The sequence below is a fragment of the Stegostoma tigrinum genome, chromosome 24 (assembly GCF_030684315.1).
Source record: "Stegostoma tigrinum isolate sSteTig4 chromosome 24, sSteTig4.hap1, whole genome shotgun sequence".
NCBI lineage: Eukaryota > Metazoa > Chordata > Chondrichthyes > Orectolobiformes > Stegostomatidae > Stegostoma > Stegostoma tigrinum.
In genome coordinates, this window is record NC_081377.1 from 39292989 (window position 1) to 39320879 (window position 27891).

General features: G+C 41.5%; 1 protein-coding gene across 4 annotated transcripts in view; it reads right to left on the reverse strand.

Moving 5' to 3' along the window:
• LOC125465191 (glutathione hydrolase 1 proenzyme-like) overlaps window positions 1-25977 on the reverse strand; it is a 42100-nt gene extending 16123 nt beyond the window's left edge. For 3 of the 4 annotated variants that reach the window (XM_048558434.2, XM_048558439.2, XM_048558438.2), the window contains exons 1-8: window positions 25624-25977; window positions 23740-23907; window positions 19388-19518; window positions 17118-17186; window positions 13384-13582; window positions 8681-8844; window positions 6211-6357; window positions 2441-2577 (exon numbers count right to left, since the gene is read on the reverse strand). In XM_048558434.2, coding sequence (XP_048414391.2) covers window positions 2441-2577; window positions 6211-6357; window positions 8681-8844; window positions 13384-13582; window positions 17118-17186; window positions 19388-19518; window positions 23740-23907; window positions 25624-25757 — 1149 coding nt within the window. In that variant the 5' untranslated portion in view covers window positions 25758-25977. The remainder of the gene's footprint in view (window positions 1-2440; window positions 2578-6210; window positions 6358-8680; window positions 8845-13383; window positions 13583-17117; window positions 17187-19387; window positions 19519-23739; window positions 23908-25623) is intronic. The other variant, XM_048558437.2, reaches the window with a different exon arrangement.
• Window positions 25978-27891: the final 1914 nt, after the last annotated feature.

Here is a 27891-nt window from a genome sequence, read left to right on the forward strand (position 1 = left end):
CACCCTGGTAATGGCCGCCTACAACCTCTTCCATCAGGCAGAAGATATAGAAGCCTGAACACACACACAAGCAGGGTCAGGAACAGCATCTTCCTGGCGGTTATCAGACTGTGAATGGACTCTGGCCTCAAATAATGTAACCTGCAATGCAACCGGTATACCTCTAAGTCTGTTTGATCTGTTCACCCCTTGCTTGCTGTGATCTGCCTGTACTGCTCATATACTAAGTTTTTCACTGTATTTTGGTACATGTAACATTAAAATCAATCGGTCCCAGCCCTGGTCTTTCTTACCAACTACTGACACTATAAGTCACTGGACTTAAAGTTACAGACATCTAGGAACAAATTGTTGCAGATACTAGAAACTGCACTGAAAGCAACAAATCCTGGAGATCACTGTGAGTCAGGCAGCATACATGGAGAGAGTAAGCTAACATTTCGAGTCTAGATGACTTTCGGCTCTAAAGAGTAGGCCAGACTCGAAATATTATCTTGCTGTCTCTCCATGGATGCTGTCTGTCCCGCTGTGATCTCCAGCATTTGTTGTTTTCACTACACTAACATTGGCTTATTAGCACAATTCCAGTTCATGAGCTGCTCTGAGTGGAATGCCACTGACTACAGGCCTTCCTTTGCCTAAATGCATGGAACCAGCTAACAACAGTACTTTAGAAACGAGTAATTAGGGATAGGTAATAAATGCTGTCATAGGCAGCACCACCCTCATCCTGTGGATGAATAAAAGAAAAATGGGGGTCACCTTCTCTGTTACTTTCTCCCTCACAGAAACTGATGCACACTCACCCTTGAACTGACAAGGGTGGCAAAATGCTTCAAGTGTCCCACCGTTGTATCTGGCTGGAATAAATGTTTCAAGCACCAGAACACTCCGTACAGTAAATGTTACAATATCGACAGGCTACTACCTTCCACAGCACAACAGATAAAATGGACTTTATCACAGCTTGCTCAGGCTGCCTGAGAAATGAGGCTGGTGGCAGGAATCAATGGAGGCAGGAAAATTCGGAGCAGACACTTGGTGTTTTAAACAAATCAGGCTCATAACTGGTCATCAGCAACCCAGAACAAGTAAAAAAGCTTCAGCTACCATCATCGTGAAGGATTTCCACATGTTGGCACCACTTCTGGCACTGAGATTGAAATTCAAACCTCCGTTATGTAAAAGAAAAGCCAGGTGAACTCCCACTGGCTCAGATTTTGGTGGCAATGACAGAATTAGTGGGGTTTTAATTTATAGACAGCAGCACTTTCTCAGAGCAATTAAGTGTGAGTAATCAATGCTGTCCCAGCCAGTGATGCCCACATTCCATAAGTGAATAAAAAACCCAACTTCACGTCAAGCAAAGAACTTACCTGAAAGTTAGAGTTGGTATTTCTCCGGTATAAAGACTGCCTGCGCTATTTTGTAACATTTCTTATACGTTTTACAGCTAATCTTAAACAGGGAAGAACCAAAGACTTCTGGCAAGTTTTTGGAGACATCAATTTAAGTGAGAGCTGGTGTAAAAAGGGACTCGTGTTGGCATGAAGAAAGGAAAAGTGAGGTTTTCGTCCACTCGGGTTTAGAACGGCAAGAGGCAACTTGATTGAAATACGTAAGATTCTGAGGGGTTCTGAGCGGGTAGATATAGAGACAATGTTTCCTCTTTTGGAAGAATCCTGATTTAGTGGTCATGCTTTAAAAACACAATGCGCTAAGGAGAGTTTTTTCTCACAAAGTGTCGTGAGTTTTAGAATCACTGTTCCTATAGAGGTTGTGGAAGTAGAGTCTTTGAGTATTTGCAAGGCAGAGATAAATTCTTAATAAGCAAGGTGAAATTAGGGCCAGACTGTTTGAAAGGGATGTTAGGAAGCACAAAGAATGGTAAATGTTTGGAATTCCCTTCCACAAAAGGCAGGGGATGCAAGATCAGTTGCTAATTTTACATCTGAAGTAGATTATCTTTGTTAAGCAGAAGTATTTAGGTCAGCTAGATGGAGTTAGACCACAAATCAGCCATGATCTGAGTAAATAGTGAAACAGGCTCAAGGGGTTGAATGGCAAACTCCATTTCTATATTCCTGTGGGTGAAAGCTTATCAGGGGTTGGCAGATTGTCAAGTCATCAGATCAGCCATAATCGGATTCAATGAGAGGGCAGAGTACTGCTCTTAATTCATATCTTTGTGTCAACTGGAAAATGTAACAGGGAGCTGCAAAAGTGCTGAGAAGGTTCAATTACCATGTGATAACTTATATAAGGAGGCTTCATTACAAATACAAATGTAAGGAAGTTATCATGAGAAAATGTTGTCGTGAAAGTTTGCCTAAAATGAAAAACATAAAGTGAGATTTTGCAGACAGCAAGTGCATGCAGCTGTAAGGGTGTAATACAATAAACAACCTTTCAGAATTACCCTCACATTTAATATATTTACCTTTGTATTGTCCCTTGATGTTGGATACTCCAAATTGCTTCTCTCCGCAAATGCAAATTTGAAAGCTTCGATAATTCTATGGTATGTCAAGGCTTTCTTTTCCTGTGTAGAAACACTCTCTCTGGAAAAGTTGTACCCTAAATTAGATCAGAGAAGTAATTAGAAGAGGATGAAAAATTGATTAGGGAACATTTTTGTCAAGAACAAAAACAGAAATTGCTAGAAAAACTCAGCAAGTCTGGCAGCATCTGTGGAGAGAAATCAGAATTAATGTTTTGAGTTCTGAGGAAGGGTCACTAGACCTGAAACATTAACTCTGATTTGCTGCTGCAGATCCTGCCAGACTTGCTGAGCTTTTCCAGCAACTTTGTTTTGTTTCTGATTTCCAGTCTCTGCAGTTCTTTCAGTTTCTAATTTAACATTTTTCTCAAATTGTTCTAAATATGATGAAGCTGTACTGATTCATTTTATTCAGGACCTTTACAATCACAGACACTTATACCAACATTTGATACCTCCTAAATCTGTAGCCTCTAACACCTGGAATGACAAAGTTTAGATCCATTAGTATCACTGCCTTGTTACTCTCTAAATCACACACTACTTTGGATTGGAACATATGTCACTGTTCCTTCATTGTTGCTGAGTCAGAATCCTGGAATTCCATTCTTAACAGACCTGCCAGTGTACATGCATCACACAAACTTCGGCAATTCATTTTTACCCATCACTAGTATCCTAAGGGACAGAAGGGAATTAAATACCAGCCTCAATGGGTGCCCATATCTCAACCTTTGTTCAGGTTGAAACCCAGGTTCTGAAGATGAAAGGATTGTTAGTCAATCACCTGCACCACCTACTATTGTACAAGGTAATGGTTCTGAAGGGGTTAATGTAAATGTTCCATTGACTCCACCTATTCCATCACAATCTGTGGGTGGAGACATTGGATCCTTTCCTGCATTCAGAACGAGCAGATGTCTCTGTACCACCTCCTTAAGATAAAAATAATTTGTCCTGAACAAATGTGGTTCTTCTTGCTATGATTGTACATTAAAGTTTCTTGTTATCTAAGGACAGAGCTATTACTGTATGTACTGGTCAGTGGTACATCTTCTATCACTGATCACTAGATAGGTCCAAGTCAGACCGAGAAAGACAGAGGGAACATTGGTGGCACTAAACTACCTCAAACAATCTTTACCCAGTCCACAGAAGTGGAAAATATCACATAGTACTTGAAGTGGCCATCAGGAAAATATTCAATACCCTGTCAATATTGGGAGATTCAGTCTCCACTGAATGTCATGGGGTGATGCTTAGATTGTCTCTCATTGGAGATGGATTAGAGCCTGGAATTTGTGTGGCATGAATATTACTTGCCACTTGTCAGCCCAGGTCTTTCTGCATTTGAACATGCTCTTAATATCAATTTTTAAATATGTTGTGACTGTTCAACAATATGCAAATATCAAATGTTAGTGTTCCAAAGTAGAGTTAGAATTATCAATTAAATAGTCAGTTTCCTCATGAACTCACTTGCACCTGTAAATTTCTTTCTATAATATTCCTATGATCAATAAATATATAGGTCATTGGAAACTTTAAATTACCCACAATATTTTAGCACTGCAAATAATTAACCTGCATATACTACTTGTGACTGATTTAATGTCAGGGATAGAGTGCACTTTAAACATTTATAGCAGGACAGTAAACCAATGGGAATTTTAAACTTTAGAGTCAACTCGTAACAGCAAGTATCTCAGGATAACTACTTAATGCTGAACCATTTATCACTCATATCAAAAGTGAATATGCAAGTATGCACAAGTGTCTCATCACCCTGACAAACATTACACCCTCAGCTAAAGATAAATCTGCCAGTCAGTCAAGTTTTAGCTTTTATGGGATTTTATTCTGTAGAAAATGGCTGTACTTTTTATTCATACATGCAATGTGGCCTTTGCTGTCTGGATCAGCATTTACTGCCCATCCTGAGTTGCCTTTCAGAAAGTGGTGGGAAGCTGTGTTCTTGAACCACTGCAGTCCTTGGGCATAGGGAGATCCAAGAATGCTGTTAAAGAGGGTGTTTCGGTATTTTGTCCCAATGACAGTGCAGCAACGGAAATATATTTCCAAGTCGGGATGTTGAGTGGCTTGGAGGGAAGCTTGCAGTGACTGGTATTTCCATGTATCTGCTTCCCTTGTCCTTTGAAATGAAAGTGTTCATGGGTTTGAGAGGTGCTGTTTAAAGATATTTGGGAATTTCTGCAATGCATCTTGTAGATAGTGCATACTGCTGTTACTGACCATCGGTGGTGGAGAGAGTGAATGTACTGCCATTCAAACAGGCTGCTTTATCATGGATGGCGTGAAGCTTCTTGAGAGTTGTTGAATGTGCACTCATCCAGGCAATTTGGGAATATTCCAATACAGTTCTTGACTTGTGTCTTTTCAAGGTTTTGGGGAGTCGGGAGGTGAGTTACTCACTGTAGTATTATTAGGGTCTGGCCTCCTCTTCTAGCCACTGTGTTTATGTGATGAATCCAGTTCAGCGTCTAGTCAATAATAACCCCCATAATGCTAATATTGGGAGATTTAGCCATGGTACCTCCACTGAATGTCAAGGGGTGGTGGATAGATTGCATCTTATCGGAGATGGTTAGAACCTGGCATTTGTGTGGCATGGATGTTACTTGCCACTTGTCAGCGCAGGTCCTGCTGCATTTGAACATGGGAGTGCTTCAGTATCCGAGGAGTCATGAATGGTGCTGAACATTGTGCAAAAATTGATGAACATCCCCCACCTCTGATCTTATGATGAAGGGAAGGTTATTGATGAAGCAGCTGAAGATGGTTGGGCCTAGGACACCACTCTGAGGAACTCCTACAGACATGTCTAGGAGCTCAGATCGCTGGCCAACAACCAATTTGTCTTCCAAGGAATGAATCCAACCTTAGGGGAGATTTTCACCTTGATTCCTATTGACTCCAGTATTGCTGGGGCTCCTTGATGCTACATTTAAACAAATGCAGCCTTGATATCAAGGGCTGTCACTCTCACCTCATCCTCTGGAATTCAGCTCTTTTGTCCATGTTTGAACCAAGGCTGTAGTGAGGTCAGGAGCTGAGTGGCCCTGGCTGAAACCAAACTGAGAGTCAGTTCACAGTTTATTGTTAAGCAAGTACTGCCTTGATAGCATTGTTTATGACACCTTTCAGTTTGGATTTATCGTATTTTCTCCACACAGGGCATGGCTGGGCAATTTTCTACAACATTGGGTTGTAACCAGAGTTGTAGCTGCACTGTAACAGTTTGTTTGGTAGTGGGCTTGGTTCCGGAGTGCAAACATTGTTCTATCTATTGACAGTCCTTGTGATTCCGAGCAATTGGATATAAAGTTCTTCACGACATTTCTGAACTATGGCAGAATGTCTCAATTACCTTCAAACAAGTTCATTTGGAAATTCAAAATGATAAAAGAATTACTTCATCTTGAGGACATGTGGCTTACCACTGACTGAATAACAAAATGGCTCATTTGTATCCTGTGGTGACATTTTCAATTCAGTAACCACCCTAAATACACTACAGTTGCCTTCCTGAGCACCAGCAGAAGCTGAATTAGATTGTCAACAATTCATCCCTAGCTTCCTGCTATAGCAGGAGAAACGTTAATTCTCCACAGTCTAGTTCAGAGTTCGTGATAACTTAGCTGGAAAAGCTTTAAAAATTAAAGTAAAACATTTCTGAATGGCAGGGTTACCTTCAAGAATTTTCAGAATGAGTGCAAGCACTGGTCCTCCAGATGGGGCACCTGGAACGTACAGAGTATATCCATCAACAGTCACATTTATCGGTGTCTCCTTGTTCGCTTTATATTGTTTCAGATCATTGAGAGAAATTTGTCCACCTAAAGAGGCAAGAGAAATGGATAGAATTGCAATCTATTTGAACAAGATTATGTAACCATTTACAAGTTAGATGAAATTAACTCTTATTACTGAGAGGGGGCTTAACTGAAAAATGCCTTTAGAAAGGACAGGAATAATCCAGGAGACACTTCTGGTGCATTGCTGTAAGTGTTGGAGGTGCAGTCTTTTGAATCATGGAATCCCTACAGTGTGGAAACAGGCCCTTCAGTCCAACAAATCCATACTGACCCTTGGAGCATCCCACCCAGGCCCATCCCCTTATAACCTACCCAATCCACAGACCCCTGAAAAGTATGGGTAATTTAGCACAACAATCCATCTAACTTGCACATCTTTAGACTGTGGGAGGAAACCGGAGCACCCGGAGGATTCCCACGCAGACACGGGGAGAATGTGCAAACTCCACACAGACAGTTACCCGAGGCTGGAATTGAACCTGCGTCCCTAACACTGCTGTCTGACAGTGCCAACTACTGAGCCACCGTACTATGGATGAAATGTCAAACCAAGGGTCTGTCTGCCATAGTAAAGTTGAGATAGAAGATCTCAAAGCATCATTCCAAAGAAGTTAGCCTCCGTTATGTTGTGACTAATGTTCACCCCTCTGTAAACATCATTGAGGTAAATAGCCAAATAATGAATCTCAACGGGATCTTGCTTTGCACAAATTGACTGCTGTGTTTTCCACAGGATGGACTTTTATATACACAATCTACAGGATACACTGTAGTTTCCGCAATCATTGGTTGAACTGTAATGTACACAATGTACAGAATGGACTATTCTACAGGACGTGCTGTAGTAAACAATTTAGAGGATGAACTGCAGTATACACAATCTACAAGCTGGACTGTGGTATACAATAACCTATAGGATGGGCCAAAGAATGTACAAGCTACAGGATGAACTGTAATATGCACAAACTACAGGCATCCTACAGCAATTGGTCAAGCTTCATTCAACAGCGTTTCTTCCTCTGTATTCCCCGGCTATCCAGCAGGTATTGCCTGTCATAGCCCATCCTGACTTTGATTTGGATTCTGTGTTGTTGATGTGTCAGAGCTAACATCAATGTGGGAGCAACCTCAGCACATGGATCACATTAGTTCCTGGAGAAGTTCATGGGCAACTAGACAGGAACAATAGTTACCACCTTGCCAAGAAGGCAAAGTACAGGGCTAATGGTAAGATTCTAAGTAGTGTAGATGAGTAGAGAGATCTCGGTGTCCATGTACACAGATCCTTGAAAGTTGCCACCCAGGTTGACAGGGCTGTTAAGAAGGCATACAGTGTTTTAGCTTTTATTAATAGAGGGATCGAGTTCCGGAACCAAGAGGTTATGGTGAAGCTGTACAAAACTCTGGTGCAGCCGCACTTGGAGTATTGCGTACAGTTCTGGTCACTGCATTATAAGAAGGATGTGGAAGCTTTGGAAAGGGTGCAGAGGAGATTTACTAGGATGTTGCCTGGTATGGAGGGAAGGTCTTACGAGGAAAGGCTGAGGAACTTGAGGCTGTTTTCGTTAGAGAGAAGAAGGTTGAGAGGTGGCTTAATAGAAACATATAAAATAATCAAAGGGTTAGATAGGGTGGATAGGGAGAGCCTTTTTCCTAGGATGGTGACGGCGAGCACGAGGGGGCATAGCTTTAAATTGAGGGGCGAAAGATATAGGACAGATGTCAGAGGTAGTTTCTTTACTCAGAGAGTAGTAAGGGAATGGAACGCTTTGCCTGCAACGGTAGTAGATTCGCCAACTTTAGGTACGTTTAAGTCGTCATTGGATAAGCACATGGACGTACATGGAATAGTGTAGGTTAGATGGGCTTGAGATCGGTATGACAGGTCGGCACAACATCAAGGGCCGAAGAGCCTGTTCTGTGCTGTAATGTTCTATGTTCTATGTTCTATGTATTATCTGCCACCCCAAAGCAGATAATGAAATTGGAAGCTGTGTGGAGTTCTGCCATGATGTGTGATTATACAGACATTAATGGTGCTGCTAATTTTTTTTAGTAGCCTGTTCCGGATGGGGCACTACAAGTTAATTAAGATTGGATCAAAAAAAATGTATTCTCTTCTAAGAAACTGTGATGGGGGTGGGGAAGGGGTTAAAGCTGACATCAGCTTTGATGAAGAGTCATCTAGGTTCGAAATGTTAGCTTGCTTTCCGTCCATGGATGCTGTCTGACCTGCTGTGATCTCTAGCATTTTTGGATTCAGGAAATAAACCTGAATTTGGTAAAGAGGAGTCTCATTACATAAGACAAGGCAGCTATGATCTGTATCCATCTGTGTGCATACCTGATTGACTGACATACTTGACAATATCATCTCCAATGGGCCCATCATAGAATGCATTCGGTCCTATGTCTGCTATCATTCGCAGTGTGATCGCTAACTTTGGAAAATATATCATGTCGTTCTCCCTTAAAATTTTGTTGCTGTTTTTCTTACAGAACACGTCACTGTGGAAACAAAAGAATTTTTAGTGATTAGCAAAGAGAAGTTCAACCTTTGCAATAGCATGGCAACACTGTCAAACAGATTCACTGACTACTGGCCTATCAGAATAGGACTCCACCCTGAAAGCACAAGTTTGGCAAAAATAACCTTTCGTGTACGTTCTGTTCATTATCATCTGCAAAACTGTATTTCATTGTGATTTTTAAAAAATTCACTTAAGGGAAGAGGGTGTCACTGTTGCCCATCCATAATTACCCAGAATATGGTTAAGTGTCAACTGCTCTTGGTCTGGAGTTATATGTCAGCCAGACCAGCTAAGGATGATAGTTTCCTTCCCTAAAGGACATTAGTGAAACAGATCCTTTTCCCCATCAATCAACGTTGGTTTCATGGTCATTGTTAGACTCCTAATTCCAGATTTTTTTAAATTGAATTCAAATTACACCATCTGCTATAGCAGAATTCAAACCCAGGCCCACAAAACACTATCTGGGTCTCTGGATTGATAGTGTAGTGATAATAACACTAGGCCATCCCCTTATAAAGATGTAACTTACAAACAGTACTGGCTAAATCAGAGCGAAGGATATCCTCATTGTGTTTTCTCAATAAAATATCAAATGGCACAAATAATAAAAATTGCGGTTGCCATATAATTTTGGAACAAATACCTTAGAACCTTTACCACTGGATATTTAGTAAGTGTCGGTGCCAGGTGTAACCTAATGGATAATTAATAGTAATGACAAAGCCATTATCTGATCGATTCCTTTAAGTAACTACAAAGTGCAGGGTCAGATTACAAACTTAACATCTCTCCTGAGATTGGTATGAATCCAACACTGATGATGGAGGTGTGTTTAACATTGTCTGCAAACTGTTTAGTTGTTAAGCTGTCTTGATCCAGTTCTATAGGTGGACATCAGACCACAGTAGAAATTGTAACTTGGACAGTGAAAATTATTTCTTGTGGCAAGTGGTTTGTTATCCCCCAGAATCAGGCACTTCCCTTGTCCCCAAAACCTGGAGAAAACTATAGGCCAGTTAGTGCAATGTCTGATGTTGGGAAAATGCTAGAATCCATAATGAAGAAAGAAATAGCAGGACATTTAGAAAAACTTAACACAATCGAAGAAAAATCTGTATGGTTTTAGGAAAGGGAAATCTTATTTGATAGTATCTTTTGAGAATATACCAAGCAGAATTCATAGAGGTACCAAGTAGATGTAGGTTATTTAGATTTCCAGAAGCCATTCTATAAGGAGCCACATAAAAGTTTATTGCACAAGATAAAAGTTTGCGATGTGAGGTATTAGCATGGACTGAGGATGGGTTAATCCACAAAATACAGAGAGTTGATATTAAAATGCTAAACATGACCTCGAATGAAGTTTCCATGTGCAATATTTCTCAACAGGTGCTTTGGAATCTGCCTCACAGTATTGATTGGAAGGATTCTACAGTGACACAGATTAAATCCAACACAACAATCTCAACAGTGTGATGGAGAGGAGACATCAAATTCTCAACATGGAGCTGGAACACTTTAGCTTACAATTAAGTGATGAAATTTAGACAGTTGGAAAATGTAACTAGTGAAGTACCACAGGGATCAGTCATACAGCCTCAATTATTTGCTCCCCGTGTTGATGGATTGGTGGCTGGAGCAGTGTGTAATGTATCCAAATTAGGTGGTAGGTTATGTTGTGATGAGATTAAAAATCTGTAAGGGGACACAGTTAGGGTAAGTGAGTGGGCAAAGACATGGTGTATGGAATTTATTGTTGGAATGGGTGAGGTTATGTACTTGAATATAAACAGTCAAAAGGTAGATTATTACTTAAATGGAGAGAGATTAAAATGCAGAATGGAGGAATTTGGTTCCTACGCATGAAGCACAACATCTTAGTGAACAGGTGCAGCAAGTGATTAAGAAGGAAAACAAAATTTAGCTTTTATTATTGGGGGCTGGAATTTGAAAATAGGGAAATTTTGTCATAACTGCGTAGGATGTTGGTGAGTTTACATCTGGAGTACTGCAGGTTCCGGTCCCTGTACTTAATAAAGCACGTACTAGCGTTGGAGGCAGTTGGGAGGGATTCATTTGACTGAATAGTATGATGATGGGTTGACTTAACAAGAGTGGCTAAACAGGTTAGGCCTCTATTCATTAGAGTTTAGAAGAACAAGAGGTAATCTTATTGAAAGATACAAAATTCTGTGGCGTGGTTCTGAAGAATGGTCAGATTGGAATCAAGATGTTAACACCGTTTCTCTCTTTACAGATGCTGCCATACCTGCTCAGTTTATCCAGCACTTTTTGCTTGTCACAGAATAAGGGGGCACTCATTTAAAACTGAGATGTGTAGGCATTTCTTCTCCCAGAGACTAGTGAGCGTCTGGAATTGTTTGCCCAGAGGTTTGTAGAGGTTGGATCACCGCAAGTTTTTTTTAAAACAAGGAGGTAGACAGGATCATAGAATCCCACTCATTTCTCCATTGGCTGTGTGGACATCTGCCGCTGGAGAAATATAGGAGTGAATGGGTCAGCACAGTGTCAGTAAACCAATCGGCATGCACAAATCTTTGGAACAGCTACACTGCCCCATGGCTGCACAGTTTAGAAGGAATGTTGCTCTCCTATGCCTTTGTCTCCGGAGATTTCCAGATGAATTATTTGCAACTGTCTAAATGCAGAATCACTGTTATTATTTAATTGCAGGATAAAGAGTATCAGCTCTATGTTGAGAATTTGATGTCTCCTTTCCATCATGCTATTGAGATGGTTGTGTTGGATTTAGTTTGTATCACTGCAGAAGCATTCCAATTGATATTGTGAGGCAGATTCCAAGGCACCTGCAACAGTTGAGAAGTATTGCACATGGAAAGCATTTGGATATTCTGGTCAGAGACTTTTCCCATGGGTGGAGGATGTATAAAATTACAGATGGCAGCCAGAGATGATCTTCTACATTTCCTATCATTGGCACTGTGCTTTAACTGCATAAGGAAGGCATACTTCTTGAGGTGGCGTCTGTGCCAACATAAGCACAGGTCTTGCCTACCATCAACTGTTGAGTTGCCATCAATATCCTAACACAGCAGTAAATTGGCTCAACAGGGGATAGTTTTGATGTTTGGCCATGTAATCACTGTGGCACCAAATAAATTGAATTTCTCTACAGATGCAGTGTCGTAATCAAATATTCATGCAGATCAGAAAAGAAAATAAGGCTGAAAGTCAGATTAAAAATTGTTCACCTTCAGCAACTGGAGTTTTATTTTTGAATTAGTTTTTTTTCAAATCTCACCACTTTTAATGGAAATGAAACTTCACGAATATGGGAAACATTTTCACAATAACAATGTCTATATTTGTCCTTTTTTAGTGAACAATATCTCACCATGCTTGTACATTTCATGTACAAAGCTTTGAAATGCTAATTGCTTTAAATTGAGTTGGTTTGCTGTGCCTGTTATTAATTTCCGTGGGGTGTAGCTCAAACCTATGGCAATTGCAAGAACAGGATGAAGGCTCCCTGTGTCACGAACATAATACTTTCTGTCTCACATGAACACCTTTAGAAACTGTATTATGTCACTGCAGAATTTCTCTTCCTAAAGCAACATTTCAATTGTGGCACCAATTGCTTAATTTCCATGTTCCCTCTCTCTGCTCAATCTTTGACAGAAGACACTAAGTCACTACAATTACTTAGAGGTGTCCATTTGCACTCATACACATATTCCAGGCAGATTACATTTTTAAGCCTTGGTCACTAAGGTGCAAGAAACAATCCCCAAAGTCATCTAGACAATATTAATAGTGCTCAAAACAAATCTGGAAATTTTAATCATGTGTAACATCCTTTGGGTTTAGATAATGCCCGGAACCTGTGTCTGTCTAGGAGGCCAAATCAGTAACATGAGGATTGAGATGCAGATGAAGACTGGCAAAATGTGGATTATTCCTGCCTTGAGAACATCTGATCAAAAAGAGATGTGAAACAGGTCCAAATTAAGCCATGACATGAACTGAAATGAGGCAAGTTCAAATCAGCAAGAAGACTCTTTTAGAATTGTTGTCGAGAATTTCATTACAGAAAGAATCAAAATGTGAAATCGAGATCTAGATTTAGTGTAAGATCAAAGAATTTGGAATTATATTCACTGTATATTCTATATTCACTGATGATGCAGTGAAGCCTCTGTAGCCTTTTTGGAAGAGATGAAAAACCTCTGAAAATCCTGTCTATCTTGTGAGCATCATTCTGGGTGCAACTCCGGTACTGAGTGTAACAAAGAGACTAAATTTCGGAGTGCCAAAAATGCGAAAGTATCATCAATGTAGGCAATAATGGAGCTGCCTGGAACATATTCTTTGAGTTGGAAATTATCTCGAGACTCATTTCCAAGTCATAGCATAACGGCAGCTTTCATTCTTCCACATCAAAATGTCACTTTAAATTCTAGTTTGAGTCAGTTGCAATATTAGCTAACAACAGTGCATTATTTATAACTATAAGTGAACTCCTTCTCACCATAATGAAGTGCTCGCTTCGATTTGTTCTTTGTTTGTTTCAAGGGCGATGGCAAGACTCTTGCCAACTGGAAAACCCTTTCTTGCGAGCCAAATGGATGGCTCAAACAATTGTTTCCATGGTAACCGGCCATGCCTTTGGTGGGCAAGTGCATATCCTCTGATTTCACCTGGAACTGCAATTGAGGGCCCTCCTGCAACTCAAGAAACATCAATAATTGGAGCAACTCAGATAGTATTCAAACTGTTCTGACAAAATAATTCAATGCACAATGCAGCAGGGAAGAGACCTTTATGTCACCTAATCTGCTAATCTGACCTCTTGGAGCTGTGACACCGACTTATAGTGTACTTTGGTGGACATTAGAAGACACATACCTTTCCAGTCATTCTGTTGTATATTTGGATTGGGAGCAATGCCATTCCTAAACTGGCAGTGACGTATAAGGAGGGACATCAGCAAATATTGGTATGTTGACAATACTGGCACATTCCCAACTGACTTGCAAATGTTGGCATTCTATATCAATTTCCATGTAAATAATGGGTGATACCCCATGTCTGCTATTAATACCAAGACACTCAAAGTTCTATTGGATTTTACTGCTACTTGTGGCACTGTTCCCACTACCTACCCTGAAATATGAAGTCACAGATACATAGACGGAGGAGGTAGGTTCAAACCTGAGATGAGAAACTACTTCTCTCAGAGGGTTGTGAATCTGTGGAACTCACTGCCCCAGAATGCAGTGGAGTCAGAATCAATCAACAGATTCATAAAGAAACACATATGTTTCAGCTGAAAGGCAGGATGGATGGCTATGGGGAGAAGGCAGGAGAGTGGAGTGGACACCAGGATAAGGTCAGTCATGATCATGTTAAATAGTGGAACCGGCTTGGAGGGGTGAATTGCCTACTCCTGCTCCTAATTCTTATGTTCTTATGTAACATTATTTCCTTATCTTCAACCGTAAAGACCTCCATTGGTCCTGATCAACAGAAACACTGCTTCACTGTCAATGGCACCTCTGATCAATTCTATTGTGAACCTGACAGTAGTAAACATGTGCCGAACAGGCCATTTTAAACAGCTCTCTATGCCATAAAGGTTTCTGATTCTATCAAACAAAAGATTCTTTTGTTCTTGCCCATTGGCTTGCAGTATGTGGAAAGTTGGGAATTCTGCAGTGAGTAAAACACCTCCAGACTCAAAGTCAGTCCACTGTCTACAACATAAGCCAGGACTGTGATGGAATACTCCATACCTGCCTGGATGAATGCAGCTGAAGAAGCTCAAAACCATCCAAGACTAAGCAACTCATTTGATTGGCACCATATCCTCAAACATATGATATGCACTCTTGCATCACCGACAGACAATTGCAGCAGAGGGTATCACCTCCAAGATGCCCTGCAATGACTCACCAAGGCTCCTCGGACAGTACCTTCTTGACCTGTGAACTCCATCACCCAGAACGAGAAAGTCAGCAGATGCGGGGGAACATCGCCTTGGAGAGCATTCTCCAAATTGCACAGCACCCTGGTGTTTCTATGCCATAAAAGGATGCAGGCATCTCCGGGCCAGCACTTGATTCCCATCTCTGGCTGTTCTTGAGAACATGGTTTTGAGCTGCCTTCTCGAACCACATCAGTAGACCCACAATGCAGTTAGGGAGAGAGTTCCAGACCTAGTGACATTGAAGGATCAGCTTTTTATTTCTAAGTCAGGATGGTGAGTGGCTTGGAGGGGAATTTGCAGAAGGTGGGGTGTTCCCGTCTATCTGCTGCCCTTGTCCTTCTAGATTGAAATGATCATGGGTTTTTGAAATGATCATGGGTTTGGAATTTTCTGTCCAAAGATATTTGGTGAATTTCTGCAGTGCATCTTGTAGATAGCACACACTGCTATTGAGTGTCGTCAGTGGAGGGAGTGGCTGTTTATGGATGTGGTGCCAATCAAGTGGGCTGCTTTGTCCTGGATGGTGTTTTGAAACTATATCATTGTTCCCGGGTCACCAGCACCTTCTGAAAGGCAGTTATGGATGGCATGTAGTCCACATCCTATGGATGAATAAATGTTAAAAAGCCCATAATGTTCCTGCAAACATTTCCATTGATGGGGAGTGACACTTTAACTGCCACTTGTATTCAATACTGAGAAAAATAATGAGGCATTTGTCTTTAGGATGTGTTATTTACAGGGTTGCTTTTGTGGCTCAGTTCATGGAGGCTTAAAATTGGTACAGCTCATTGCTCCTAAAGACAGGGAATATACATTCCAGCCTAGCAAATATCCTCAATTGCAAGAGGAAAGCAATGGCACATCTTGCATGAATGAATACCTCAATATGTGGTGCATCAATTACCCTTATGTAAAGAACATACCTATTGGGTCATTTACAACCTTCCTGTGGATTATTGGTTCTAGTATTTTGCTTTGATTCATTCACAGGATCTGGGCATTACTGGTGAGGTCAGCATTTATTGCCCATCCCTAGTTGCACTTGAGAAGCAAATGGTTTATATATGTTTACTTGGCAGCTGTATTTTGTATAGACTGACTACCTGAAACATGCAAACACTTATTCACTCTAATTTTAGCTTGGACATGCTTTGATTTCTTTTCAGTGAGACATTTGACATTGATTGAGGATGTGGCTTTAAAAGATCTATTGAAGGATACTTAGTGAATTTCTGCTGTGCATCTTGCGGATGGTACACAACATGGCTGGGTGTTGGTTGGTTAGTTCAGATGGCTAGATGGTTCAGTTTGTGATGTTGTGTGATGCCAATAGAGGGGGTTCAATTCCTGCACTGGCAGAGGTTACCACCAAGGTCTCCCCTTCTCACCTGAAGTATGGTGTTCCTCAGTTTAAACCACCACCAGTTGTCTATCTCTAATGAGAGAGCAGCCCTATGGCTGATTGCTGATTTGCTGAACATTGTTGCAGTTGCATTCATCCAGGCAAGGGGGATTAATCCATCACATACTTTACTTGTGCCTTGTAGATGGTGGACAGGCGTTGGGGAGATAGGAGGTGAGTTACCCAATGTAGAATTCCAAATGTCTGACATACTCCTGTAACCACAGTATTTATATGGCTCAGTCCAGTCCAATTTCTGATCAATGGTAACCCCAGAATATTGATAGCAAGGAGTTTAGTGATGGTAATGCCACTGAATCTCAAAGGATATAGTCGCTTTGTTTCTTGTTGGACTTAGGTAAACTTGTATGAATGTTACTGGCCATTTGTCAGCCCAAGGCTAGTTATTGTCCAAGTCTTGCCGCATTTGGGCATGGACAGCTTCAGTATTTGAGGTGTTGCTGAACATTGTGCAATCATTGGTGAACATCCCCTTCTGACCTCATGGTTGAGGGAAGGTCACTGATGAAACTGGGGTTGGGCCTAAGACACCACCCTGAGGAGCTCCTGCGGAGATGACCAGGAGGTGAGGTGACTAACCTGCCACAGCCATCTTCCTTCAATATACAATAAATGCACTTCTAGACCAGGTATCTCATCATTCTCAAAAGAGGCAAAACTTTATTTAAATCTTCAGTCTGCTTGTTGAAAATCAGAACTCTCTTACTAAAATAGTCAAGCTACAATGAGTTCTCACATTGTGGACTTGGTGTTACAATGGTTCTGTAGCAAGCCAAAGAGGTCTCCATCTTGCATCCTTAAAACAATAATGTTTTGACAGGCACTCAGCCCCGAAGTCTCATAAATTTACCTGTTTCCAAGCTACGGGTACTTTCTTGCTCTGGAGCCACTTCTCTTGAATTAATCACTTCAACCTGTCCTGATGAGAAATAGAAAATAATTACAAATTGAAAGAGATCTCTTTTTACATATTTTCATAAAACTTCTGCACTTCCCTTTACAATTCCCTTCTTTGCATTTTGTCACCTAAGCTCCTTCATTGGCTGGGAGAGTCCAAGTTCTCATCACTTAAACTTTCACTTTTAAGCTGCTCTATTACCAATGGGCAGATTGATTCTGCACTCAATGTGTAAGTTGGTATATTGAAGGAGTGCAAACTGTTCAATAACTTAGACTATGCTTCAAGAAATTATGATAGGAAATGTAAACATGGATTGTAAATATGACCTCTAATAGCACATGCATCAGGGTATCATGTCATAATATTTAGCTTTTATCATTTGAAGTTTTAAGCATTGGACCTGTTCATGCACTAAGATGATTTTAAGAAGGGAAAACTGATTTCAGACAGGTGCATGATCATTTGACCACAGGGTTGAGACACATCATGAAATTAGCAATACACAAGGCTCAGTGTGAACTGAAGTTAACATCTATATGTCCTGTTTGATTTAAAACTTTCTAGAAGTTCCACCTATTGAGCTGAAAGCCCCCTGCACATTATCCAGGTTAGAAAAATAATGAAGACAGACCTTGGAATACAGGAATGAACTGTATTTTAGGCAACTATTGAGAAGAGCAGGGAGAAGAATGAAAAATTAATGACTGTGGAACTGGAAGGCTTATTCTCCCGGTTCTGGTTTCTCTCAGTCTCGGCCTCTTGAACAGCCATATCCGGTTATAAAACAATTTGGAGAAACATCCATTCATTGGGAACCCAAAAGGTATCAATAATTTTCACAACAGCTGAGAATACAAGACATCAGACTAACTTGATTTCAGGTTAAAAAACTTAACATTTCAAAGGACTAAAGACTTCAAAATGCATTCTATTAGCTCTGAAGGGTCTAGGCCCGAAACATCAGCTTTTGTGCTCCTGAGATGCTGCTTGGCCTGCTGTGTTCATCAGCCTCATGTTTTATTATCTTGGATTCTCCAGCATCTGCAGTTCCCATTATCACTGTTGATCTTCTTTTGTGCTAGACACTCCTGTTTAACTTCATTCCTGTTTGATGTCACTTTATTATTTTTCTTGGTGTTGCTAAATAATAAAATTCCTTTTTCTTTCAATCTACAATACCTTTCATTGACTCCATTTTAACTACACACTAAAAGTAACTAAAATTGTGTTTGTAGCAAACTGAGGAGGTTAAAAACAACCAATTCACCTTTTCTCACCTGCTACTACATTGAAATAAAATGATCCATTACTGTATTTGAAGTGGTGTCAGTTTTGAATTGTTGGGTAATACACTTTTCAAGTGTTATGACAAAAGCATTCATTTGGAAACAAAGACCTTGCTTTTATATAATGTGTGGATCTGTCTACAAAACAACATTTACTTCATTCAACACAGATCCTCATGAAATGTGAAAAGGACATGCGAGAATGCAAATTCATGAAGTTTCTGTTCATTCACAGAACACCAGTATTGCTAGCTATTCCAGCATTTATTTCCCATCCCTAACTACCCAGAGGGAGGTTACGAGCCGACTACATGGCTATGGGTCTGGAGTCACGTGTGGGCCAAACCAGGTAAGGATGGCAGTTTCCTTCCCAATAGGGCATTGGCAAAACAGTTGGATTCTTCCCACACTCGATAATGGTTTCATAGCCATCAGTAGACTCAATTCCAAACTTTTATTGAATTCAATTTAAAGGCAATTTTATTGATTTCAAATTCTACCATCTGCCATGGTAGGATTTGAACCCAAGTCCCCAGAACATTTGCTGGGTTTGTGGATTAATAGCTCAACTGATAATACCACTAGACCATTGCAGCTAGAACTGTACAAGCAATTCTGGAATATGAGATGCAGGCTAGAAGAAATGAGCCTGTTACTCCAATTACCCAAGCACTGTTTAAATGACAAAAATCTGCTGAGTTATTCCATCAGTGAATGAAGAAATGTTACTATCTGTTGTGTCATGAAAAGAAACTCAAAGGAGGAAGAAAAGAGTGAATAGAAGGGAAGGGAGGAAGAAAGGAAATTAAAGCCATAGCACTATCAGCACAGCATTCTTCCATTTTGAATTTTAGTCTGATTAAAGGCATTCCAATTAACTTAAAAACTTAGTACAAGAGGATTGAAGATAAGGAAAATGTTGAAATAGTTGACCTGTTGATGCATTGTAGATGGTGAAGATCAGACCTCCTCCAATGCCCATACTGTGTGCATTCACCAGCCCAATGCAGAGAAGTGTTGCGATAGCTGCATCCACAGATGAGCCATTCCACTTCATGATTTCCCTGAAAGACAGCAAAGTCCCAAACTGCAGAAATGACAAAGGTTCAGATGTAAATCAACTCCTGTACATATTAAAGAATGATGTAAGTTATGCAATCAAAAAAGTACTTAGAGCACCTTGTTATTATAGCACAGGCAGTACAAATTTGTTTCAGCAAGTTTGCCAAGTTTATGAAGCCGTGGCCATGAGGAGCTGTAGAGATGATTTGGATACATTAACAGGATACGTGTACACTTGGTGTAAGGGTAACAGTGCAACTTTTATAGAGTTGTACAATCTGAATCAGATTCAAAAACCCAAACTCATACTGGAGAAAAAAAACGAGGGAGTCAATTTATTTCTATTTCATATTCTGTAAATCACAATTCACAATGTTTGCCCTCGGGCTCTGTTTCACAGAATTTTGTAAATATTACAATTGTATTGAAGAGCTTGAGTGTGAAACAAGTCCTATAGAGACAAGTTGACTTTTACTACACCTTCTATAATTTTCAATTTGAAATGTTTAAGCGAAACATTTTTACAAATTCTATGAATCAAGTATATTTTTTGAAGAAATCTCTGGGGTATCCACTCGGAGGGTAGCTCTGGCTTTAACACTAACTGCAATGGTGATACAGCCTTGCTCCAAATATTTATAATGTCAGTGTATCTTCTTGGCCCTCACTGGGGCAATACCCTGGACTTTTTGCAGACAGAACATAACTTGTTTCACAAAGAAATGTCCTAGTCTGTGCTTTATCTCCCCAGTGTAGAGGAGAGCACATCATGAGCTGTGAATGCAGTAAACTAAATTGTGTTAAATGCAGGCAAATTGCTGCTTCACCTGGAAGGGGAGTCTGGGACCTTGGATAGTGAGGGGGAGGAAGTAAATGGTCAGGTGTTACACATTCTGCAATTGCACAGGACTTTTTGCCAATCTCCTTTTAAATTTTTCCATTTACACACACACTTTCCACATACGTAGAGGTTCACTTGCACATCTGCCAATGTGGTATACTGCATCCGCTGTGGTCTCTATAATGGGGAAACCAAGCGGAGGCTTGGGGACTGCTTTGCAGAACATGTAGGCTCGGTTCGCAATGAACAGCTGCACCTCCCAGTCACGAACCATTTGAATTCCCCCTCCCATTCCTCAGATGACATGTCGATCCTGGGCCTCCTGCAGTGGCATCATGATGCCACCCGAAGGTTGCAGGAACAGCAACTCATATTCCACTTGGGAACACTCCCGCCCATCAGAATCAATGTGGATTTCACCAGCTTCAAAATTTCTCCTCCCTGCGACGCCCCCCCCCCACCATGTCCTAAAACTAGCCCAACTCATCCCTCTCACCCATCCCCTCCTCCCACCTCAAGCCACACCCCCATTTCCCACCTACTAACCTCATCCTGCGCCCTTGACCTGTCCGTCCGCCCTGGACTGACCTCTCTCTTCCCTACTTCCCCACCTACACTCACCTTTACTGGCTCCATCCCCGCCTCTTTGACCTGTCTGTCTCCTCTCCACCTATCTTCTCCTCTATCCATCTTCTACCTGCCTCCCCCCTCCCCTCCCCCATTTCTGAAGGAGGGCCTAGGCCCGAAACGTTAGCTTTCCTGCTCCTATGATACTGCCGCGCAAACGCACACACCCCGTACAGAGTTTACTGGGATGCTTCTTGTTGGTTCTCTTTCTCTGGATGCTTTCATTGATTTGCAAGAGGCACCAGGGCACGGGTTCACATTTTAAAAGGTCCCAAACTCATTCATTAAAAGCCACAACTTACAGAAACTGCTGAAGGAGAAATACATTGGTATTCTTCAGGCTTAAAGTGAGCTTTGCTACCAGATAGTGGACTCAGCACCTGAGCCTGTGAAGATCTGATGACTTCTTTGCATTTTGTTCACATCTCCAAGCTATTCAGATACCTGAGGACCTACCACATCGTTGTTGACAGGCAGAAGGCCATTGTCATTGATGACTGGTTACAAGTCCACAGACCATTTGGCTACTTGTTGCTGACCACAGTTCTTTTTCTACACAGATTCCTGCTAAGCAGACAGATCTAGGCTTTTAACAATGGAACAAACCTGATACTCCACAGTCAGCAACCCCAGAGGAGACAGCCACACTGAGCCCTGCAGAGTTTTCACCATTCCCCCAGACCTCCCACTGACTGAGGACGAATGGTCAGTCCGAAGCAAGGGGCTCACCTTTGTCCCCCTACAACCACACATCAATGAATACCAGTCACGTTTGGACATGGAGCAGTTTTTCCGCCGCCTTCACCTCCACGCTTACTTCTTCATCCAGGAACCTAACCCTCCCTCCACTGACACCTTCACCCGCTTTCAACACAAGTCCTCCTCCTGGACACCACCCCCAGGCCTCCTACCTTCCCTCGACCTCTTCATCTCTAACTGCCGTCGAGACATTAACCGCCTCAACCTCTCCACCCCTCTCCCCACTCCAACCTCTCCCCTGCAGAACGGGCAGCCCTCCGCTCCAACCCCAACCTCACCATCAAACCCGCAGACAAGGGTGGCATAGTGGTAGTATGGCGAACTGGCCTCTACATCGCCGAGGCCAAACGCCAACTCTCCGACACCTCCTCCTACTGCCCCCTTGATCATGACCCCACCCCCGAGCACCAAACCATCTCCAACACCATCCATGACCTCATCACCTCAGGGGACCTCCCACCCACTGCCTCCAACCTCATTGTTCCCCAACCCCGCACGGCCCGTTTCTATCTCCTTCCCAAAATCCACAAACTTGCCTGCCCTGGTCGAGCCATTTTGTCAGCCTGTTCCTGCCCCACAGAACTCATCTCCACCTAGCTGGACTCCATTTTCTCCCCTTCGGTCCAGGAACTCCCTACCTACGTCCGTGACACCACCTACACCCTCCTCCTCCAGAACTTCCAATTCGCTGGCCCCCAACACCTCATTTTCACCATGGACGTCCAGTCCCTATACACTTGTATTCCACATGCAGATGGCCTCAAGGCCCTCTGCTTCTTCCTGACCCGCAGGCCCAACCAGTCCCCCTCCACCGACACCCTCATCCACCTAGCCGAACTCATCCTCGCCCTCAACAACTTCTCTTTCGATTCCTCCCACTTCCTACAGACAAAGGGGGTGGCCATGGGCACCCGCATGGGCCCCAGCTATGCCTGCCTCTTTGTAGGTTACATGGAACAGTCCCTCTTCCGCACCTACACAGGCCCCAAACCCCACCTCTTCCTCCGTTACATTGATGACTCCTGAGGCTGCCTGGCCTGCTGTGTTCCTGCAGCTCCACACTTATCTCTGGCTCCAGCATCGGCAGTTCTTACTGTCTCCTGGGAGAAGTCGGCAAGTTGCTACTCAATGCTTCTCAATGTCAAGGCCAACATAACTCCACACTGTCAGTTGCTTCTTCCATCCTACACACCAGCTCGTGGTCAGGGAACATAAAAGTTAGTCTTTTCAGGAGTGAATTTCAGAAACACTTCTGCACACAAGCAGTAGTCATCCACATCTAGCATCAATTGCTCTTTTAATTGTTAACAATAAATGAGAGATTAATAGAGCTTTTTAAATGTGTGATTAAGGGATATGGGGCAGGGCTGGGAATGTGGGGTCAGTGGCAGATCATGAGGAACTATCTTTACATGCCAGAGAAACAATTGTTACTTTTGGATTCAGAACTTATGCAACTTAAATCTCATAACTGCTCCTCTGAATGGAAAGACAAGTTGAGCATACAGGTGTATGGATGCAAGCACATCCCAAGGTGCATGGCCTAAAGAACAGGAGGTGACAGAGTAACCAGATGAACCCTTGTGGATTAAGAAATTAATCAGCACAGTGACTCAGTGGGTAGCACTGCAGCCCCACGGGTCCAATTCCCACCGCGGGTGACTGTCTGTGGAGTTTGCACATTCTCCCCGTGTCTGCGTGGGTTTCCTCCAGGTGCTCTGGTTTCTTCCCACAGTCCAAAGATATGCAGGTTAGGTGGATTGGCCATGCTAAATTGCCCCATAGTGTTCAGGGATGTGTGGGCTATAGGGAGATGCTTCAAGAGGTGGTGTGGACTTGTTGGGCCAAAGGGCCTGTTTCCACACTGTAGGGAATCTAAAAACCAAAATCTAATCTTATTAAGATGTTGCTGGAGCATTTGAGCCAGTGACAGTGTTAGCAACTTCAATACGTTTTCAAGAAATGAGTTTCCAAATACATAAATATTGTGGCTTACCTGCCAATTTTAGAACAAGGTTCTCCATCTGAAGCTACACCTGCATTCTGATGAAATACACAGGCACTACATCTCTGAAATAGATGTAGAATTGCTCCAATACAAATAATAACAGCGATAAACAGAAGGACTGCAATGATACAGTACATCTTCTTTCTGAAATTAAATCTGAGATATCATGGATTAGTTTCTAGTAAATCAACAGTAATAATTAGACATAATAAACCAAGCCCTTGCAACAGTGGCAATCATATTAAGCTACTATCATCAAATATTCCTCAAGTTTGTGGCTCTAAGCAAGCAAAATATTCTTAAATATGCGTTGGATGGTTTCATATGGTACAATGGCTGAATTGTATTTGGGCTTAAAGTTCCCAAAAACAAGTTTGTCAATTTAAAAGCAAGAAAAAAGATTAAACAAAATACTTTAAGGACTTTATGTATCTGTCTTGAAAATACAGGAATTATAATTTCTCATTTAAACTCTCGCATTTTCTTCTCCTGAGGTCAATAGTAAATCTTGAAGGTATCAGTGTTCAATATATCTGACGAGCGAGGGGTTCTGCCATCTGTACCAGCTCACATGAGCTGGTCATAACAAGGTTCCACATATGCAACGTGGAAATTTGTTGTTGCATTTCTTTCATTCGTATAATAACTTCAAAGTAATGCACTTCTTTAGCTGCAAAGAAGTTTGGAATAGTCTGATGTTTTGAAAGTCACTGTGTAAATGCTATTTGTTTCTTTAGAGATAAATTAAGATATTATGAAACCCACCTGTTACATTAAAGGAATAGATACACAGACTTTCCAGGCCAGGAATTTTCTAGAACCATACCTTTTATCAAGTGACACAGCAACATAGGATTTGGGAGCAGAAGTAAGTCATTACTGACATGCAATATACTGCAGTTCGCTTCAGCTGCTTGTCATTTGACTAAGCTGTGGAGGTGCTAGTGTCAGACTGGCTTGGACAAAGTCAAAAATCAAACGACACCAGATTATGCTCCAACAGGTTTAAATGAACACACAAGCTTTTGGAGCATTACATCTGAGGAAGGGGCAAAGGACAAAGAACCTGAGCTATTGTGTTCAATTAAACCTATTGGAGTACAACCTGGTGTTGTGTGATTTTTGACCTTGTCAATTAACTATGAAACAGTTTCCTTTACAACACAAGGCTAAGCAGGACCTATAGATCGCTGCACTTAATGAATAAAGAAACAGAAACTTTCTTCTTTCACAGGATGACAGCATCACTGACCAGGCAACATTTATTGCCCATCTCTAATTGCCCAGAGGGCAGTTTAGAATCAACCACACTGCTGTGGGTCTGGACTGACATGTAAGCAGACCAGGTAAGGAGGCAATTTCCTTCCCTAAAGGACTTTAGTGAGCCAAATGTGATTTTTTTCCCCCAACAATGGTCATCATTAGATCTTTAATTCCAGCTATTTATTGAATTCAAATTCCACCATCTGCCATGGTGAGATTCATTTTGGGTTCCCAGAACATTATCTGGGTCTCTGGGTTAACAGTCCAGTGATTTTTTTTAAAATTCATTTGTGGAATGTAGGCATCACTGCCTTGCTAGCATTTCTTGCCCACCTCTAATACCACTAGGCTATTTCCTCCCCTCCCATACAGTGGCATTAACCTACCTCAGTGAGATGCAGTCTGAACATGCAACAAGTACTTGTGCCGTCTCAGAGAGGGGATCTCACCAGTTTACCCCATTCCACCTGTACCCTTCCTCATTGCTGTACAATTTCTTCCAATACAAAGTCTTTATCCCATTCCCTTTGAAAGTTAAAATTTTTGCCACCCTTTCCAGAGAGTGACCTGTGGACCAAAGCAACAAGAGGAAGGGAAAAACACATTTACCTGGTTTTTATTCTTTCAGGCTCACTTCTTGAAGGACGGATATTGTCATCCTGTTTAATCTCAGATTGTAGCGGCTTTGCATTCGAAACATCTTCACTAAGTACATTGATTTCATCTGGATTTTCCTCAACCATTTTTAGGTTTGTTGGGTTCGGAGCAGCATAGATTTTCTGTGACCGAGGTCTTGAATTCACATGAACAGTAGTTCCTTTCTCTCAATTAAGAAGCACTTGTGATTCCTCCCTCAGATCACCATGGCAATCACTTTGCAACAGTTGCTGTTAAAATGAAAAGTTGGTGTCCCCAGTTGGATTGAAATGAGAGAAATTCTGGTTCTTATACTGATGTTAACAACCCACCTAACTGCAACATTGGCTATTATTGGATTAAGGTTTAGCCAATTAGAAACAGCATTGTAAACACTGTACAGATTATTGTGGGGGAGGGTAAACAGTGGTACAGTGGCAGAATCAAAATGATGCTTCTGAATGTGACAGGGTATGAGTGTGGATGACCCAGACTGTGATAATTCTTTAACTCTGTAAAAGTGTTGACAAAAAGAGCAACAAGCTGCAAATGCTGGGAAGCTGAAACACTTGCAGCAAATGCTGGAAACAGGTTCATCAACAACTATAATGAGAAAAAAAGAGATGTTCATGTTTTGAATGGAAGTTAGACATGAAGCATTAACTTCACTTTTCTCTTCCCAGATGCTGGGTATCGTGCATTACCTAACAAGAACAGCTATGTGTCAAGAGTATTTCATTGGCTACAAAGTGCTTAGAAAATCTTCAAGTGTATTTTTTAAAAATCTCCTAGTTTCAGTTACGTTATTAAATTTTTCACCCACCAACATCCACTTTCAATATGCCAGGATCGCACACCCAAAATCTGTTTCATGGACATTCTGTACAACTATTTTCAACGACTATTTCAGTTGGGATGTTATGGTTTAAGTCACTTTAAGTATATGCTATATCCCACCCGTTCCTCATTATGTTGTAGATATGCAGGATACGAAAGAAGCTTTCCTTCAGTTACTGAGCATTAGAAAGACATTTGCATTCAAGTAGCACCTTGCACAAGCTCAGGATATTCAAAAGCATTTTACAGCCAATTAAATTTCCTTTTTTTTGAAGGGTATCACAATGAGGACAAATGTTAGTGACATTGAGCATTTATTGGGGAGATTAGCCCCTTGCATTTCATTCTTTAGCATAATTATTGCCCCAGCCATGTAATGTTGCTTGTTTACAGTAATCAGATTAGCTATTCCTCAGCACTGGGATTTGTTATCATTTTAGAAGCACATTCAGCGAACAGAATGACAACAAATTCCAACAGGTAAAACAGACTATATCGCATTTTTGAAGAAGGGTCCAGACCTGAAACATCAGCTTTCCTGCTCTTCTGATGCTGCCTGGCCTGCTGTGTTCATTCAGCTCTATACCTTATTATCTCAGATTTCCCAGCATTGGCAGTTCCTACTATCTCTGAGATTATATTCTATGTCCCTTTACTGGAAAGTCCCATTTTAACTTAGCCCCAGGAAAAGGACACAGCAAACAGCAAGATTTGAAATAACTTTGCAGTTAATCCTTGGGGTTTCCACACCTGTACAAGTCGGTCAAATTATACATTGTTCCCTGATGGAGCACCTCCCAAATGGAGGTATAATTTATCGTTTCAGTGGTTTAATTATTAAAGGAAGATGGGAGAAATGAGTGATAATGGGAACTGCAGATGCTGTAGAATCCAAGATAGCAAAGTGTGGAGCTGGATAAACACAGCAGGCCAAGCAGCATCTCAGGAGCACAGAAGCTGACGTTTCGGGCCTAGACCCTTCATCAGATGAAGGGTCTAGGCCCGAAACGTCAGCTTTTGTGCTCCTGAGATGCTGCATGGCCTGCTGTGTTCATCCAGTTCCACACTTTGTTATCTAGGAGAAATGAGGTTTGTTTCCTAATCCGAATATTTTAACACCACCTTCTCTCAAATGTTAAAATCACAAACAATCTATCAATGAGTTTCCAGGTCTTCGATTTGATTTATTGTCACATGTACTGAGATACAGTGAAAAAGATTGTTTTGTGTTGCTATCCTGACAAATCATATCTTACATAAGTGCATCAGTGTAATAGAACAGAATACAGAATATATTGTTACAGTTACAGAGAAGGTGCAGGGATGGATCAACTCTAAAGTATGAGAGACCTGTTCATACGTCTGATAACAGTGAGGAAGAAGCTGTTCTTGAATCTATTGTCA